Raw genomic sequence first — 17,702 nt, 5'->3', positions numbered from 1 at the left:
CCCAGCAAGTTTCTTTAGTGGATTGCCACTTGCACTCTATCCAGCCATCTATTTTCTTAACTGCTTATCCAACTTAGAGTCTCAGGAGAGACTGAAGCCTTATCACAGCTGACACTAGGTGAGAGGCTGGGTACAACGTGGACATGTCACCGGGCTAATACATAGAGACAGACAGCCACTCACACTCACATCCACACCTGTGGCCAATTTAGAATCACCAAATAGCCTGACATATTTATAATATGACAAGAAACTGGACCCATGAGATCTAATACCAACATTTTAGCTATGAATTTTACTTTAATGACTTGACTTTGATTAACATGCATAGCACTCAAATGCAAGAGTGATTTAGCTGCTGTGAGGATCTAATTTGGGGAGAAACCAACCCTTAGACCTCAGATTAATCTGCACCTACTGAGGTCTGGCCGAGTATTTCTGAGAAGCTCTGAGATATATTTATGCATTGTAATCCCAAACTGCTGGTTCAGTAAGGTTAGTCTAGAGCCTTCCCAAGCCCCTTACCTGCCTGCTTCAGCTGTCAGCCCATGTTGCTGACTAAAAGACTTCTGCCCTTTTACATGCACACAGGGAAAGTAAAGTCATTACTGCAGACAGACAGGGTGAGTGGGAGGAGACGTTACTGAAATAATCTCAACGGGCCAGGTTAACAAGTGCAGGATGTTTTGCTTCCAGGACGACATGTTTTGTGCATTATTGCTCATCTTTTAAAAATGCTATCAATTATGCAGTTTTCTCCTGGGATTACAGAATTTAAACTATTAAGTTGAGTCAGCTGGATGGTCATTGTGAGCTAACCTGAATGTGGTCACAGTACAAAACACCTGATTCCCCGAGTGTCTGAAGCCTCTGTTGGACTCACCTCTCAGTTTGTAAGGTGACTTTGGATGGCTCTACGTTGGGGTTTTCCCACTCCATCTGCGGGCAGTGCATGAAGTAACACAGGGTATAGAGGGCTTCGGGTTCCCAGTGCACTGTGGTGTTGGCCTTCTGGTGGACCGGAGTCCCGTTGCTGGCATTCTTGATGTGCAGCGGCTGGAGGTGGTGCATAGCCCGGGAGACCAAATCACCTGGGGGGAATTTATGAATATGTCAGTGCCAGCGTGGTGGGGGACGTAAAAATAACAAACTGTAATTTATCAAGGATGAAATAAAAACACTGTGTACTACACTGATAAAAGTCTTACATATCATTCTGAGAGCAAAAACCCATTTCCTACTCCAACCCTCTGACACAAAAGTACTCACGATGATGCACTCCCTCATTCACACACCCTCTGATTCAGCCTACGTATAGTCATGTGCCCACACAATCATGAGTGGGGAAATGACTGCCTTGAAATGAATCTTACAAACATCACGTCTCTCTCAGTGAAAACACACTCAGACGTGTGCTCTCAGGCTGTCCTCATTTTATCTGTAGCACTTATTTTTCTCCCATGTTTTCCTGGGTGATGATGCACAGAGTCACAGGGAAGCTGCAGGATCTGTGTCACTGAGCATATGTGTGTGCTAAATTTAAAATGAATGAGTACGGGGTTTTTTTTAAAACACTGTGAACGCCTTGTTACAAGGAACAGGGTTGAATGAGTGAATGTCAGATTGGTAGATGGGCTCTTGGTTTTGGCCGGACGAAGAGCTACAAGCCTTTTCTATATTTTTAAAATATAGACTTTAAATACATCTACACTTATTAAGAACACCTAGTGAACTACTCGTTAACGTAAATCTCTGATCAGCCAATCAAAGGTATTTCGTTATGTAGACATAACCAAGACAACCTGATGAGGAAAGGTTATTTAAACTGGGATGTTCCCACACAACCATCTGTAGGGTTTACAGAGAATGGTCCAAAGAAGAAAACATCCAGTGAGCGGTGAAAATGTCTTGTTGATTTCAGAGGTCAGAGGAGAATGCCCAAACAGTTTCAAGCTGACAGGAAAGCTTGTCACAACCGAGGAATGTTGATGAAGATTTGAGACAAAGCAAGAAATATCAAGTTTCTGTTTTTTAACGCCAACATTTGTCTGATAGCTGCAGACTTTCACCTTCAGATACAGAGGCTATTATAACCACAGCTTGTTTTTAAATAACAACACTGATAAACCATTTATGTTCACCAAAGTGTAAATTCTGTCTCATTTGTTGCTCGATGAACAAGCTATCATTATAAACCTGTGATGCAGACAGGTTTGATGGACGTTTGACATTCTTACTCCTCTCTCGATCTAGGCTATTCGATTTATTTTATTTTTCTCTAAAGCATGAAAGTATGGTATGCTATAAAATGAGCCTTTAGAGATGAGTCAACAGATTGGTGACTGTTTTTTAAGCCCTCGAAGGGATTCGTATCTCCTCCTGGAATCAAACCGTGTGCTTGCTAGGCAAATGTTTAAAACACCACACTATGGAGCCACACGTAATAATAAACTGAAAAACACATGTATCCCCGCAGTTAGCTAGCACTGCTGCTGGACTTCAGTTTGTCTTGATGTCTCTATTAGTAACATAATGACAGTTCAACTGTGTTGGCGGCAGCTCACATTATTTTCACAAAAGCCAATACATGACACATATTGAGAATCCAGTCACGGTTTCAGGACCGCTGCAGGTTACCCTTTGGTGTTTTTATCGGAGGAGTAAAGTGTAAATTAATACCCAAATGTCTTGAATAAAAAAGGAATGAGAATATTTTGAGAGTAGTTTTTTACTGGCTTGAAAGCAGATATATGGTTAATGATGTTCTCTACTTCTGTGTGCACAGCTGTCAGTGGGCACAACACCAGATGTGTTTGAATATCTGCAAATGTGGGCGATAACCAGAGGTCTGCAGGGCTGCAGCCCCACTTCATTTTATACATGAATGAGAAACTCATGTACCATCTTTCTAATGATCCTGAGGAGTTGCGCAAAAAACCTTACAACTGAACAGCTGTGCGCATTAAAAACCATAACAGCTAGAGAAATTAAGTAAAATACTTTTTTTTGAGGGCAGCATAGGGTACATTTTATACTAATTTTGTTCTTCTTCATGAATGCGGTCCGTTCATTTTGGTGTGATCTCTTTCAAGCTGTGTCTGTGCACAGCAGGAACCAGGAGCAAAAGAGAGTCAGAAGAAATTTTACAGTTCTAATAGTTTTGAAGCACTGGAGGAGGTATGAATTTCAAATTCTGAAATTCATGACGTGTGTTGCAGAAGCAGATATTTAGCACTGACATTTTGGAAGTCATAATTCTCTAATTTAGACGGCGTCGCAGCAGTTTATAGATGAGGTCGTTAGCGATGCATTTAAGAGTAACGATGCAGCTCTGAGAGGGAAAATACTGCAGTGTGAGCCTGAGGGGTTGATTTCTCAGAAAAAAATGATACTCGTATTGATCTAATTACATCTATTTACTCAGTTTACTGGAATGCTGGAGGCTCCAGGCTTGTGGAGGAATATGGAGACTGAGGTAAGGTTGATGATGCACGTATATGTGTGAGAATTGGAAGCCCTGAGCTGCAGTATAACAGCAAACACATCGCCTTCTGATCTAGTTTGATTGTTTGTTCCAAAAATATCCAGTCTGAGTAAAGTTGCCCTGTCTTGAAATCTCATTCCTCAGACAGACTGACACGGTGAATCTGAGCCTAAGGTTCTCCATCTGTCAAACTAAAGGCCCCTGACAGAGTTCACAGGCAGCCAGACGAAAACAGAGCGCGCTGCTCACAGCACTGTTTACACTCAGGCCCCGGGGAGCCTCATAGACGGCCGAGAAAGAATTAAACACATCAATGAATAATTGAAAACGAGGCAAACACACTCAGCTTCCGTGATTGTGTTCAAGTGGAGCGGTGCTATAAATCTCCCGTCTTGAGGTTAGACATGATGAGGTATGGTCATTTCTGAGGCAGCTTCTAAAGGAGCTGAGGAAAAGCTGTAGAAATCACAGTTTGACCTGCTGTCAGGCTGATGAATTTCAGGTTGCTCGATGGGTCAGCAAAACATCAGCCTTATACCACTGGTGGTTTCTTTTAACCATGACCACAATCCCAATCCTGCCAAGATGGACACTTACCAAACCCAACAACTGAGTATTTTTAAGGAAGCCGCCCAAAGAAGGAGGAGAAAAATAAGAAGGCTACTTCTACAGCTACTGCAGCTGTTATTACTACAATTTATACTCCTATTTTCAAATTTGATAATCTATTTGCACATTGAATCCCTTTAATCTCATTATTATATTATTATGAAGGGTGTATCAAAAAGAATACTCCAGTTTCCAAGTGCTTCAATTCCGCAGTCATTCAGCAGTAACAATCGACAAGGATTAGGGCCAATGGGAAAAAAAAGTGGGCATGTCTTTTTTTCTTCTTTTCGAGAATTCTGAGAAAAAACAGTCAGAATTCTGAGAAAAAAATAATTTGACTTTAATCTCAGAATTCTGAGAAAAATCAGAATTCTGAGATTAAAGTGGGAATTCTGAGAAAAAAGAATTCTGACTTTTTTCTCAGAAGTCAGAATTCTGAGAAAAAAAAAATCTGAATTCTGAGATTAAAGTGAGAAGCCGGCGAAAAAAGAATTCTCACTTTGACTCAGAATTCTGAGATTAAAGTCAGAATTCTTTTTTTCTCAGATTAATGACTTTAATTTCATAATTCTGAGTTTTTTCTGAGCATTCTGGAAAAAATGTGCCCACTTTTTTTCCGGTGGCCCTAATTCTTTTCCGTACAATCGAAATGCATACTGTCAGAAATAACGGATTTGTGACTTTGATGTGGATATCGGTAGTTAGCATGAAAATAGCAATGGCTACAGTGACTTCAGACACGCTCACAACAGTATGGGACAAGTTTCATTATCGTATGGGGGCGGTGACACTGAGGACTTGTGAACATTGGAAGTTTTAAATGCAGAACTATATATTCAGCCATGTACTTTAAAAGTTACTGCAAGCTTCTATACCTGTTACTTTAAAAAATATAGCCTTTTGAAATCGGATTTATTCTTTTTTGATACACCTTGTAGTTCACAGGTAGTCCAGTTGGGTTTGGTCCAGTTCAGAAATGCTTTTGCAGTCAATGTGGATCTGGATGCAGGAATTTTTGTAAGTGTTTTCTACCATTGAATAAATGTTCTACATACTGTGAGGTATTAAAGTGGATTTTCACCCTTGGTGAAGGTATGATCTTGGTATTTTATCTGCTTATGCCTTTTATGATATATGGATCTATCATGCTGCAGGTGAAACTCTAGAAGGGGCAACAAAATGAAGTCCAGTTACTGTTTACATTTTCTCTCCTAGTCTCCTAGTCCCCAGTAGGTCAACTCCCTGCTGTCAAGGTCACCTAGCGATCTAGTGATTTGCATATTATAAATCTAAACGACCCAAATAAATCCCAAAGAGTATAAATATTAGAACAGAGGAAAAGTTAATTTCATTAGAAAACAACAAAACTGATGCTCTGGCCGACCTTAGCATGCTGAGTCACTGCCTGACCACCTGATGGTGACCTTATCTTGGTGCCAGTGGCTGGGGGCAGACGCATCACCAGTACCTCCCCGCACCCTCCATTATTATTATGGTTCCAGACTGAGCAGTCATACACACTCATATAAAACACAGCATACACAGCACACACAACCACCTGTACACTGATGTTAATGTTAACACCCGTATGATTGCTCTGTATCCACGTCTTGTCCTATTCTGTGCCTGGTCCTGTGATTCCAAAATAAAATGATACAAAAATAAAATGTAAAAGCTTCATTCTGGAAGATCCAGCTAACAGACCCAACCACTGGATGTTATAGGCGACTTGCTTGCCTTAAGGCGACAATTGTTGTGATTTGGCGCTGTATGAATAAATAAATTGAATTGGATTGGATTTATTCTTTATTCTGGGCTTTGTGCCTTCTCTTTGAGCCTTCTGTCTGCTGATTGGTCACCCCTCACAAACAGACTTCATATTCACTGTGTAATATGAGCATCCACTCTTGCAACATTGTATATACACTGTATGACAGGAAAAAGAGGAATGGCATAAGAAGGGCTTATTAAAAAAATAAACTACGTATCTTATAAATAAGCAAGAAAAACAGTCATTACTTGCAGCTACACAGAAACTCTAGCATTTTTTCTGAATGTGGTACTCATCAGTATTCAGATGCTGTTTACTGTATATTTGGATCGCAGTAGCGTTAAACTAGAACCTCAAGCAGGCGGAATAAAGTGAGCATAGAAAACCTTTCCACTCCAGGTCCCTAAGCTACTCTCCGTATGTTAACAAAGTGTGACACTGGCCTGAATATTAAGAGGAGAAGTCAGGCATTAATAAACATTAAAAAAAGAGAAAACTGAGATGACTGAAGCATGCATTTACATTGGGAAACACTCTGCACAACAGGAAACAATACAGGAGCATAGAACTGCTAACTCCTTTAACTGACAGCACTCCCCATGGGTTTGCAGAGCTTGCTGAGCAAAAGCAGATCTCCTTGGCCAATCTACATCCATAAATAACAATCCACTTCTCTCTTTTTTTAAAAACCACATTTAACATTAGAGTCAGGCACCATGCAAATACTTAAACCACTGCTGTCCCTCTGAGCAAAACCCAACGCCCGAGTCGATAATCAAGCATTCTTTGCCTTCATTAATTGTTCCTGTGACTTTGGTTTTGTCAGCAGGACAACATTTGCTCCCATCTCCTTTGCTGTAATTATCTAAGCAACACTCCTATGAGGTTCATGCTTCATCTGATTTGAATTAATCATAAGGGACAGCTTAGTGTCTTTCTTTCTCCGAGCCAAGTCCTTCCCTTTTGGAAGGACTCATTACTGAGCAAAACTTTGTTCCTTATTACCCGTATTAAAAAAGTGACTCTGCATGAAGGAAAAACTTTCTGCTGTAACAACATGTCACAAAAACGTTAAATTCTGTTATAAAAACAACTTGTTTCACCTCAGACTCCACAGAAACATAAATGTAGCATCATTAAAAGTTTAAAACCTTTCTTATTTTGTGCTCTTTGTTCTGTACGGGTAGCTAGCACTAAATTGCTAACAGCAAGAATTGTAAAATTCCTATTGTACATGAAAGCAGGTTGACAGTGTTGTACAAAAATTAACAATGCAAGACAATATAATATGTTATATTTCACTCTAACCCTCTAGCATATTTTTGTCACAAGTGTCTTCCTCTTAAAAGGGAGTTCTTCCTCACCACCATCACCAAGTTCTTGCTTGCTGATTTTTTGGGTTTATCCCTCTAATATTGTGTGGTCTTTAAACTTCATTAAAGATGCTGTATTAATTGGCAAAATGTTCTTGCAGCTGTTGGTTTTGAGACTGCATTTTGGCCAATCTGAGATTACCAAAGATACAGTAACATGGTGTGATCACTATTCCAGATCCACTTACCAGTTTATTAGGCACTCATTTCATTTAGTTGTGCAGACGTGGTCAAGACAACCTGCTGAAAATTAAACCAAGTGTCAGAATCAAGAAGAAAGGTTATTTAAGTAACTCTGAACATGGCATGGTTCTCTGTGCGAGGCACAGTGGTCTGAGCATTTCAGATACTGAAATGGATCGACTGAGATCTCCCCCACAACAAGAGAAAATAACAAGTTAACAGCAGTTCGTTGTCCTTGTTGATGTCAGATGTCAGAAAAGAATGGCCAGACTGCTTCAAGCTGATAGGAAGGCAACAGTAACTCGACTAACCATTCATTACAACCAAGGTATGGAAAAGAACATCTCTGAATAACACAGCAGAAAAGGACCACACTGGGTGCCACTCCTGTTAGCTAAGAACAGGAAAGTGAAGCTATAATACACACACTGGCTCACCAAAATTGAACATAAGAAGATTGGAAAAACATTGTCTGGTGTGATAAGTCTCAAATTTCGAATGATAGGGTCAGATTTTGGTGCAAACAACACGAAAGCATGAATCTATCCTGCTTGTATCAATGGTTCAGGCTTCTGTTAGTGTGATGGTGTGGGGGTTATATGACATTTCATCCAATAGAGGTTGGGTTATATCTCAGGATCAGTAAAAGGTTTGAAGTGATGATGCAAAAAAACAATTCATCTAATTGTTCTTGAGACACTCCAGTCTGGACCAGAGAGCATGCTGAGAGAACTGTAAGGCAGAAAGTCCCCACAATCACTTACCTAATCTCATTAACCAGTATATAACTAAAGCAAGTTTTGGGTTTGACGTTTTCAACCTCAACTTTTTACAGCTCTCACACCTCTCACTCCAGAAAAAAGTTCAAACATACCACACACTCCAGCCGGGCTTCTTTATTAAAAACTACAGAATGCCTGCTGGCATCGAAGTATAAAGACTCACAAAGTGTAGCTGTTTCTCCTGAATAACACTTGCTACATGTTGACATCTCAACAACACAGCTTTAAATGTCAAATTTATTGGCTGTTTTCTCAGTTTGACACGAGTATGTGGGCCAGATTAAGTTTTCTCTGTCAAGGTTCAGATTGTTTTAGAGGATATTTCACTTCCAAGTTTTTTCAGCAGGTACAATAAAGCACAATGCAATTATGTTCTCATAACGAGTAGCCACAGGGAATGTGGTTTGAGTTATTGTACTGGGAACAGTCTGTACTTTGATGCAATTCAACTGTGATAAATTTATCTTATGCAATGTATGAAAACAAAACTTTAAAAAGATTTTTTAACTTATTAGTGGAATTCAGATAATTTGCTTCACGAAGTGATTAAATGGTGTTATATTTTGGTAAAATAATGCCAATCCTACTCTTGATATTTGATATTTGGCAAAAAGTAAGACTTCATACTCTGTGGTAATGTCAATATGCTTTTGATTTGAGTTTAATGGGTTCTATTTTTCTTCATGAGAAAATTATTTACATTTATATCACAGAGTCTGAATTCTTCATGAGAATTTAACACGAAGGCAGCACCAGTGTTGTATTGTGTAATAAATAATGCATTCCTTACTCAGTATCTATTTTTTAAAATAGAGCGCAAATTTCCTTTTCACACTTTTTTTTTTTACTCTTAAAAGTATACTTCTATGTTTAATTAATTTAATTTGCGTGAATCTGTCCGTAAGCTGTATTTACACTGCAGCTTATATTTATTACCGCACAATCAGAAGGGAGGACTTTCATGAGTTTCATTATGATCTAGAATCCTATAAATGTTCTTCCTAAACTTTTTTTTCCCAACTCGTTGCAGAATTAGGGAGGATGCAGCAGAAATTATTAATGTGAGTTCTGATAGTATTTTGAGTGCACATACAGGAGACTGATATCCCGTAGCTACTCAGCATGGAAGCCCCTCTGGGTAGGAACAAGCTTAAATCCATCAAAAGAGCAAAAAATTTTTAATGATAATGAGATGGATGAGATGCATGGCTGCCTTTGGAGTCACTTTATCTTTAAACCGGTTCAAAAACAAGTTGGAAACAGCATACTGAAGTGTTACATCATTTTTTGGGTTTTTTTATCTTAACATAATCTTTTGAGTTTGGCTGCCAAACATGAATCAGACATTTTTTATCCCATCCCACTCAAGGGAGTGGAGTTGAGGCCCTAAGGTAATGAGTTTGTAGCAGTTACAGGTTAAATCAAGTTAGATAGAAATTAAAAGTTATACACAAAGTAACTGGTGTAACATCGTCATTTAAATTGCCCATCATAAGGCTTATTTACATGGGACTAATATTACCAAGATGCCTCGTGTGATTTGGAAATTAGCTCCATACATCTGGTTTTCGTGCTGCACATTTGGGAAATGAAAAGTCTGTAGTTCAATCAAATTTACTGACTTTATGCCCACATGTGGCAAAAAAATGTGTCTGGGTGCTTGCCACTGATCTGGCATTACCCCACAGACTGTCACATTATAACTACTGTGCCTGTTGATAGAGAAAAATGTCAGTTTGAACATTGTTTGCTATATTTAAGCTTACTCAAAATCCTTATAAAAGAAAGTCTTGGCACTCTGCAGCCATCTTTGTTGCTACATATTTATAATGTCTCTCTCTTACATTGTCTCACTTACTCTTTCTTTACTCTTACTCTTTTACTCTTACTCTACACTCCAAATTTCAATTTATAATTGCCAATAAACAAATTTCCAGATTCCTAGAGGACTATAACCACGGGACCTCTGTTTTGGCAAAATATGGCAGGTTAGTGTGCACTCCTAAAGGTGAGCCAAACTGTCAAGGCACATCTATTTTCTAGCTGCTCAAAACAGCCTCAGCCACCTAACATGTTGTCAGTTCTTTCGGATGAAAGCACTTTTTACAGCCCATTTGTGCCATCTTCACCTTATCAGACACTTTTACACAGTCTAACACACGGTCCTGCTGCCTCTGATTCAGATCCAGCGCCTCCTTAAATAGTTTCTCTCAGAAGGGATTTGCTTTCCAAGTGCCTCTTTAGCTTGCGTGGCACCATGTTCTCTCAACAGGTAACACAAGCAGAGGGTTGTTGATATCTCCTGATGAGTGTAAGCTATAAGCCCAGTAGCTATTAGCAATCAGGCATTTGCTGTGCTATACTTTCATAATTCCAACCATCTGGCAACTGCAGGGATGAACCACGGTTCCTTCAAACTTAAAGTTTTTGAAAGAAAGTAACCTGAACGTCCTGAACAATCTCAAGCCTGATGTCAACCCTAAGCCCTTTTGAGACAATTGGAGATTACAAGCGATGTTTACATCTAGAGTCATGCACAACCCAACTGGGAACCACTGTGGTGGGAAATCTGTGGTAGAATTTTCACTTTACAAATTATACAATGTCAAATTTACACATAATTAATTTTTTGAGCCACGAACCGGTTTATGTCTGACAATATTTTCACAGACCGGCTTTTAAGGTGTCGCGGATAAATACAACAAAAAAAGACCAGTACCGGTACCAAAAGAGAAGATTTATTCATCACACATGGTAAAAGACCCAGGGAAACCGAGTTAACAATAAAACAGATGGAAAATAATGATAAAAACCGATAAAAACCCTGAACACCATAAATTTCACACCTGTCCCTCAACTCTCGCGGCCTGGTACCAAACGACTTATGGACCAGTACCGGTCCGTGGCTCGGGGGTTGGGGACTGCTGACTAAGATCACAGACAGCAGCCACAATTATTACAAATTACTATAAGTCCCCAGAGAACAATAATCTAATTCAAAAGGGCTTTGCAGAATCATTAATATGGAGTAGCAGTCATTTAAAATTTCGTGTTTGTCCTCCACTAACTGCTAAAGGAAATATCTGGAGGGGGGTTTAGCTTCTGAACGATATGATACAATCACCAGCTAGTAGCTAACTTTGTCTTTGTGCTGTCTGATGGTGAGCGGGTATTGTTCTACAGAACTTTGACAGCAGTAACCAAAACAGTAACGCTATGAGCCATGAATTCTGAATGTGTATCATAACAAATAGAAAAGACAAAAAAAAAGATGAGCAAACAAGTGTGTAATTGAAGCAGACAAACTGACATGAGCTAACTTCTTATTAAATGTGACCCAAGTTTATAACAGTGAGATGACTGTTGTGCTCCCTAATGGAAGTCTGAGATGGAAGATTCCTTCACCGTCCTCTGACACACTGTCATGGCCTATCGCTCCCCAGGGGCCAAACCGAGAACATTTAATCATCGCTTGGTAATACGACCGGCTCAGAGCTCTCCCTGTGGGGCACATTAGCAATTCCATGCCACCTATTAATCACTGTTGATTACAGGACATGCCGTCATTAACAGAGAACTAGCAGATACTTTTACCAGCAGAGCTCAAGTGGAAATTTATCACCAGCAGACACATTTAATATGAGTTACGTGAAGAAAGGTCATAACAGTTCGTATTTGAATAGACAGGGGATCGGTGGACACATGGAGTGCATATATTAATGTTCTCAGCTTGCCGGTTTAATAAAACAAAGTCACAGGTTTTTAGTAGCTTGGCTAGGATGTAATCAGAAGCTGGGTAGCCATCTGGAGTAAAGAAAAAAAAATACCTGCTGAGCCTATGGACCTGTGAACCCATGATGAGCCAAATAGGAGTGAAACAAAAGGATAAAGACATATCCAAATGTGTTATTTCTGCAAGCTCCACAGAGGGGAATAGAGGGTGGTTAGTCACAAGGGGAGCACTGATCCATCTTCTAATCTATCTTTTTATAAACTGAACTCATTGTGAAATGCGACTGTTTGTGTTGATGAATAAATCGCAACATGGAGAAGCAGCGGGGCACTAACTGGAAAGCTGGGACAGAGGGAATAAAAAAAGAGAGAAAACAAATGAAGTGCCTCGCTGCGAATGCTACACAATGATTCATTCATTTTGAAGCACCAGGCATCAGTACAGCACTTGATATATTCCAGATTTTGTGCTTCCTTGAAATGATGCAGAAAAATATACTGACCAAAGCAGTGAGCATAAAAATGGCACATAATATAAAGGAGCTTTTGTAAAAGTACAAAATGTGCTGGCACACAAAAAGCTACATATCAGCATCCAACTAATGGCTATTAAATGATAATGATTTGGAGCTATGGAGCTAAAACTGAACCAAACAGCTATGTGATTACAAAAGCACATCTTATGATGAACATACAGTGTCAGCACCAAACTCTGCCACAAGCTGTATATGAAAAGTATAAATTTAGCCACTATAGAAAGTATGAACAGTGAACATATGTACCATGACGTCCTGTTTTGAAACCTTGGGATGAACATTTCTCCTATCCATGAGTCACAGTGAAGAAGAGTATGGTTGTTCATTATCACAGCTTGCTCTGTTGCTTGTATCTCACCTGACTCCTTTCGATGTGGATGAGCACCAACTCGACTCTGAGCCCCTCCCAATTGACTGTGCTCTTTACCCTATCACCTACTGAGAGCCCAGTTCACCTTTCAAGTCATTGAACTGGTTCTTTCTGCCATGTTTGTGGTGTTGATTCCTTTTAGAGCTTTTTAATGTGATTTTCTTACGGATATGACGTCTTGCTGTGCCGTACAGCCCATCCACGAAGTTTATGTTGCTAACAAACCTCGCTAATGTGGTCACTTTTGATGCCACTAAATTAAAACGAGAGCTGAAAATGTTAAAATTGAGGCAATGGATGATAATACAATGGCCATCCTTTAAATACAGTCTATTGTTAGTCCACCACAACATAACAATTGCAATGCAATAAAAAGAAACCTTAAATAAATGTGAAAAAAGCTCATTCTTATTTCCCAGTATGTGCAGTGAAAATGGAGGGTGGTACATTTTAAAGGATTTGCCACACAGTAGACTTTAAGCCCATGTCTTTTACCCGTAGGATACAGACTTGTGTTCCTCTGCACCACATCAGCAAGTCCACAGAACCACAAGCAGCAGCCTGTCTGCCCAAAGCAGTACATTGCATATCATCCAACCCACAGTTTGTGGTTCAGACATGACTGTAAAATCATCCCCCCTCAAAGCAAAAAATCAATTCATGTAATTTTGGATGTTTCTCCAGTGTTTAGGAGTCTTACATATACTGTAAATTCACTGACAGACTACATAAAACTTACCTAATGTGCAGTTTCTATTCAGTCACTGCACCAAAAACGACTTTATATCTTGAGGCAAACACTTTAAAAGAACACTTGAAGGCAGCAGCAGCACGACACCATCTGTTTTACTGCAGGATCCGGTGAGGATGGGGATGGAAGGATGGATATAGTGAAATATTTAGTTGTGAATTACAATGATTACCCCGTTTTTAACAATAGTAAAGTTTGATTTCTAGTGTTTTCGTCAAATGTCCATTTTTGAAGCTTCATAGCCAGAAAAGGTATAATACCCAGATTTCTGTTTTTTTGCCCCCTGGTCATCCCTGGAGGACATTTTGACTAAAAATGAAGAGTGTCTTATGATGCAAGATGCTGCAAAATATTATGAAATCCCTGTTTAGGAAGGTCAAGTGCTTGCCGCCGCACTGTTTCTGTATCTAATAGCACTGGTGCACAGAGACCAACATGATTACTTCTTTCTGTCCATTAAGGCATGAACAGAAGCCCCAGTCTGCTGCAGGCAACTGTCCACTTCTGGACTGATGAGTGAGATCCGAGGCAAAGAAACACCAACACAAAATCCCAATACGCACACACTAAAAAAGACTACAGCTCCCAGTTATCCCCAGAATAAATTTGTTCATTAACAACTATAAGAAAATCAGGGAAAGTGGTACAAGACAATGACTTATGTCACTCTGAAGGGATCTCTGAAACCAGCTTAATTCTGCCTCATCATCTTATCTTAGTTCTCCCAGATACTTCCAGTCTGTGGAAATGGAGCAGTACATTACACATAGCATCTCTCACTCGTCCTATTGTCATCATCTTTCCAACTCACAGGAGGGGACTTCTAAATGGATGCCACTTTATTCTTTCTAATGGCTCTTTTAGGGACTTTAATGGCTCTTCTGTGAAGATCTGCAAAAGCGCTACTGCAGACTGCGGCACTGTGTAATAAATAACTTTCTTATGTGTAGTCTTTATTATGCACTGTGTCGAATGAGCTTAAATAGTTCTGCACCATTCATATTTCAGCTGAGGGCTTATTTTTGTTCCTTTTTTTAAAAAAAAAAAAAAAGTGCTTGACAATTACAGTACAGCTGGAAAAGTCTTGTGCAGCTGTTCACTAAAGCACAGCAGCAAATCAAATCAAAAGTACATTTGTGTTTATGTGCACTGCAGCAACAGTTAATGTGATGAAGAGAAAATTGTGTGGGCAATGTAAATAAGCACTGGTAACAAAGAGAAATACATACTGTATATTTAACAAGACAACGGTAATACTGCGAGGCTGCGCTTAATCACAGTGATGCTGGGGGAAATGACAAGGTGAAATGGCAAAAGGTTGTGCTGGAGGGAACGTGAGGAGATCCCCACAGTAGTCATTAACATTTATCCTTTGGTTATGATGGCTGTTCTTAAGTGATTTCATGTTAGACCAACTGACAGAAACCCACTGTCGTGCCAGCATAGTTTAACTTTTTTATAAATTACTTAATAGATTATAAAAGTTCTAAAGAATGCAACAAACTGAATGTAAAGTTTATGGTTAAGGCCTTAGTAAAGACCTGCTGCTATTGAGGGTCAAACAGGAGAAGAAAAGTTACATTTCAAAATGAAAACATTTTCCGATCTCCTTTTCTTTTATAAAACCACTGTCAAGAAAAGCCAAGGAGCAGGGATGTCAAACTCATTTTAAATGGTGGGCCTCCTCCCTCAGACTGATTCAACCTCACCGCCATGAAGAACGCTTCAGGAAATATTTCCTGCTATTTTCTATAAAGTTGTATAATATCCTTTCTGTCTGTGACAGGTGAACACACCTATCAGGCATAAGATCCCAAACATGTTTTATATTGTACCTTCATGCAGCTGTTTACTAAGAATTATAGTGATATTATTTATTCATGATGTCAGTATTACTTTTGCTGTTTATAGCAACTTGTCTTTGCTGTACACAACAATTTCCCTAGTGGGATCAAAAAAGTATGTATGTATATATATATATATGCTATCTACCTACCTATCTGTCTGTCTGTCTGTCTGTCTGTCTGTCTTTCTGTCTGTCTGTCTATCAGCTTATTGTACAGACTGTCCTGTAATTATAAAACTGAACAGAACAGATTTTTTTTGTTAATTGACAGAATTAGCTAAAAGTTAATTGTCTGTTTTTGTGCTTGTTTTATTTTTCCCTATGGTGAAAAATAGAAATTTATTCAGCAGACAATGAAAAACAGGAACTTTCTGTCATTTAATGGTTTATCTATTACTTATTTACTTTGGTGTAGTATGAATGGGCATAGAGCAGGTCTTTATCAGTAGAAAAGTTATGAAAATACACTTAAAAGTCTAAAACTTATGCCTTCCTTCACATTTTTAAGAGATTTCCAGTGGGTCAGATTGGAGTCTTTGGCGGGACGATTCTGGCTTCCAGCCCCATGTTTGACACTCCACTCTAAATGCATATTACAGATAGACACAGGCTCCACGTCTGAAAGGTGAAGCCAATGAGCCATTCTTTCTGACATCCAGCAGGGGCCAACTCTACTGGTTACAAAATGAAGGCAAATTGTGTAAATCAGAAGTTTATGCAACATTTCTTCTATACTGGTAAAATAAAAGCTGGTAATGATAACTTGTGCCATATAGCTTATAAGCAGAAATAATCAGCTAAATGTTACTGACTGATATATTTGCTAAGTTAGCCATTATTGAGTTAGTAGCACATCACCCCAACCCTTAGGAGGAATAGTTCAATATAGTGCCAATTCATAACAACAGTCACCTCAAGCTGTTTTACATTGCTATGTAATGCCTCTACAATATAAGGAAGAAACCTTGCCAATCACACAAGCCCCTATGAGCATCCCTTAGTGACACTGGAGAAGAAGAACAACATTTCAAAAGGAAGATATCTCCATGAGAACCTCGGCCATCATAACGAGAAAAGAGAAAAGAAAAAAAGGAGAGCGATGAGCTATGGGACAGACAAGGCAAAATTTAATGGAATGCAATATGTCCCCCAGCAGCTGGAGCTTATAGCAGCATAACTACAGGGATGGTTCATGCTAACTTGATACACCCCTAACTACAAACGTTATCAAAGAGGAAAGTTTGAAGCCTAATCTGGATGTCTATCTCCTGAATCCTATCTGGGTGATGGCTCGACAGGAGCTGAAGAAATTGTAGGAACCACATATTAGCATGCAATCTAAGGGTGCTCTAATAGGATAATAGGTTACTGGGAGATCTTTAAGATGCACCGCAGCCTGACCATTCAGGAGTTTAAACTCTGTGTTTTTATTTTCTGGATTTAGGGAAGGAGTCAGTCAAGCAAATCTAATTTGGGCGAAAAACTGTATATTTTAAAGTCTTCATCAGAACTCTCGCTGCTGTGGTTGAGATCAGCTTTCCAAACAGCCCGATAATAATGAATTACAGCAATCCAGCCTAGACTCAACAAATGCACAAACTGGTATTTTTCAGCATCGTTCTGAGACAGGATATTTTTTATTTTAATAATAATGAACAGATGAAAGAAGGCAGCCCACTCACGCCGAATATCCTGATATTTCCCGCTTCCAAGGCTCCCCGCAGAGTTACGAGAAGTACCTGTAAGTGCATGATGCTTGTTTTGTTTATTGGATGACAATTTGCACACCCAATGAAGTTTAAATGAAGTGATATAAAGACCAGTGAGCAGCTCAATAAAAATCCTTCCTGCAGTATATTAAGCATAAGTCATTACTTCACTGACAGTCTATGAAATTGGAGAATAAAATTTGACTAAAAGAAAAAATCAATCCAAAATACCAACAGCTATTAAAACCTTTTGCCAAGTGTCCTTTCATCAAAGTGTTACTGCACACAGCTGCTGCTGTTTGTCTCTAAGCAGCTTTCCTTTCTTCTTTTTCTGGAAACAGAGAGGTGAGAAACTAAAGGCAGCCTGTTCAATTCACCGCCTTATTACCCCAAAACTTCTATTAGCACTCTGGCAACCTCCAAAACACTCAATTAGTGGGTCTGCATTATCTCTCAGCAGCACAGCTCAGGCAGAGTCTGCAGTGTAATGTCTATCTTCTTGCAGGAGGGCTTCAGTATAAAGTGGATATAACTTCAGCTCGTCTCTCAGCCACTG

The 17,702-nt window shown here is 39.3% G+C and overlaps 1 protein-coding gene across 3 annotated transcripts in view; it reads right to left on the bottom strand.

The window, feature by feature from the left end:
* Nucleotides 1-17,702, bottom strand: part of LOC100709613 (ankyrin repeat and BTB/POZ domain-containing protein BTBD11-A) — a 329,762-nt gene that overhangs the window by 51,912 nt on the left and 260,148 nt on the right. For all 3 annotated transcript variants that reach the window (XM_019347029.2, XM_019347028.2, XM_019347030.2), the window contains exon 3: nucleotides 884-1,091. In XM_019347029.2, the coding sequence (XP_019202574.1) occupies nucleotides 884-1,091 (208 nt within the window). The remainder of the gene's footprint in view (nucleotides 1-883; nucleotides 1,092-17,702) is intronic.

The sequence above is a fragment of the Oreochromis niloticus genome, linkage group LG17 (assembly GCF_001858045.2).
Source record: "Oreochromis niloticus isolate F11D_XX linkage group LG17, O_niloticus_UMD_NMBU, whole genome shotgun sequence".
Lineage (NCBI taxonomy): Eukaryota > Metazoa > Chordata > Actinopteri > Cichliformes > Cichlidae > Oreochromis > Oreochromis niloticus.
The sequence above is the reverse complement of the archived record's forward strand: the minus strand, read 5'-3'. Positions and strand labels throughout refer to the sequence as shown.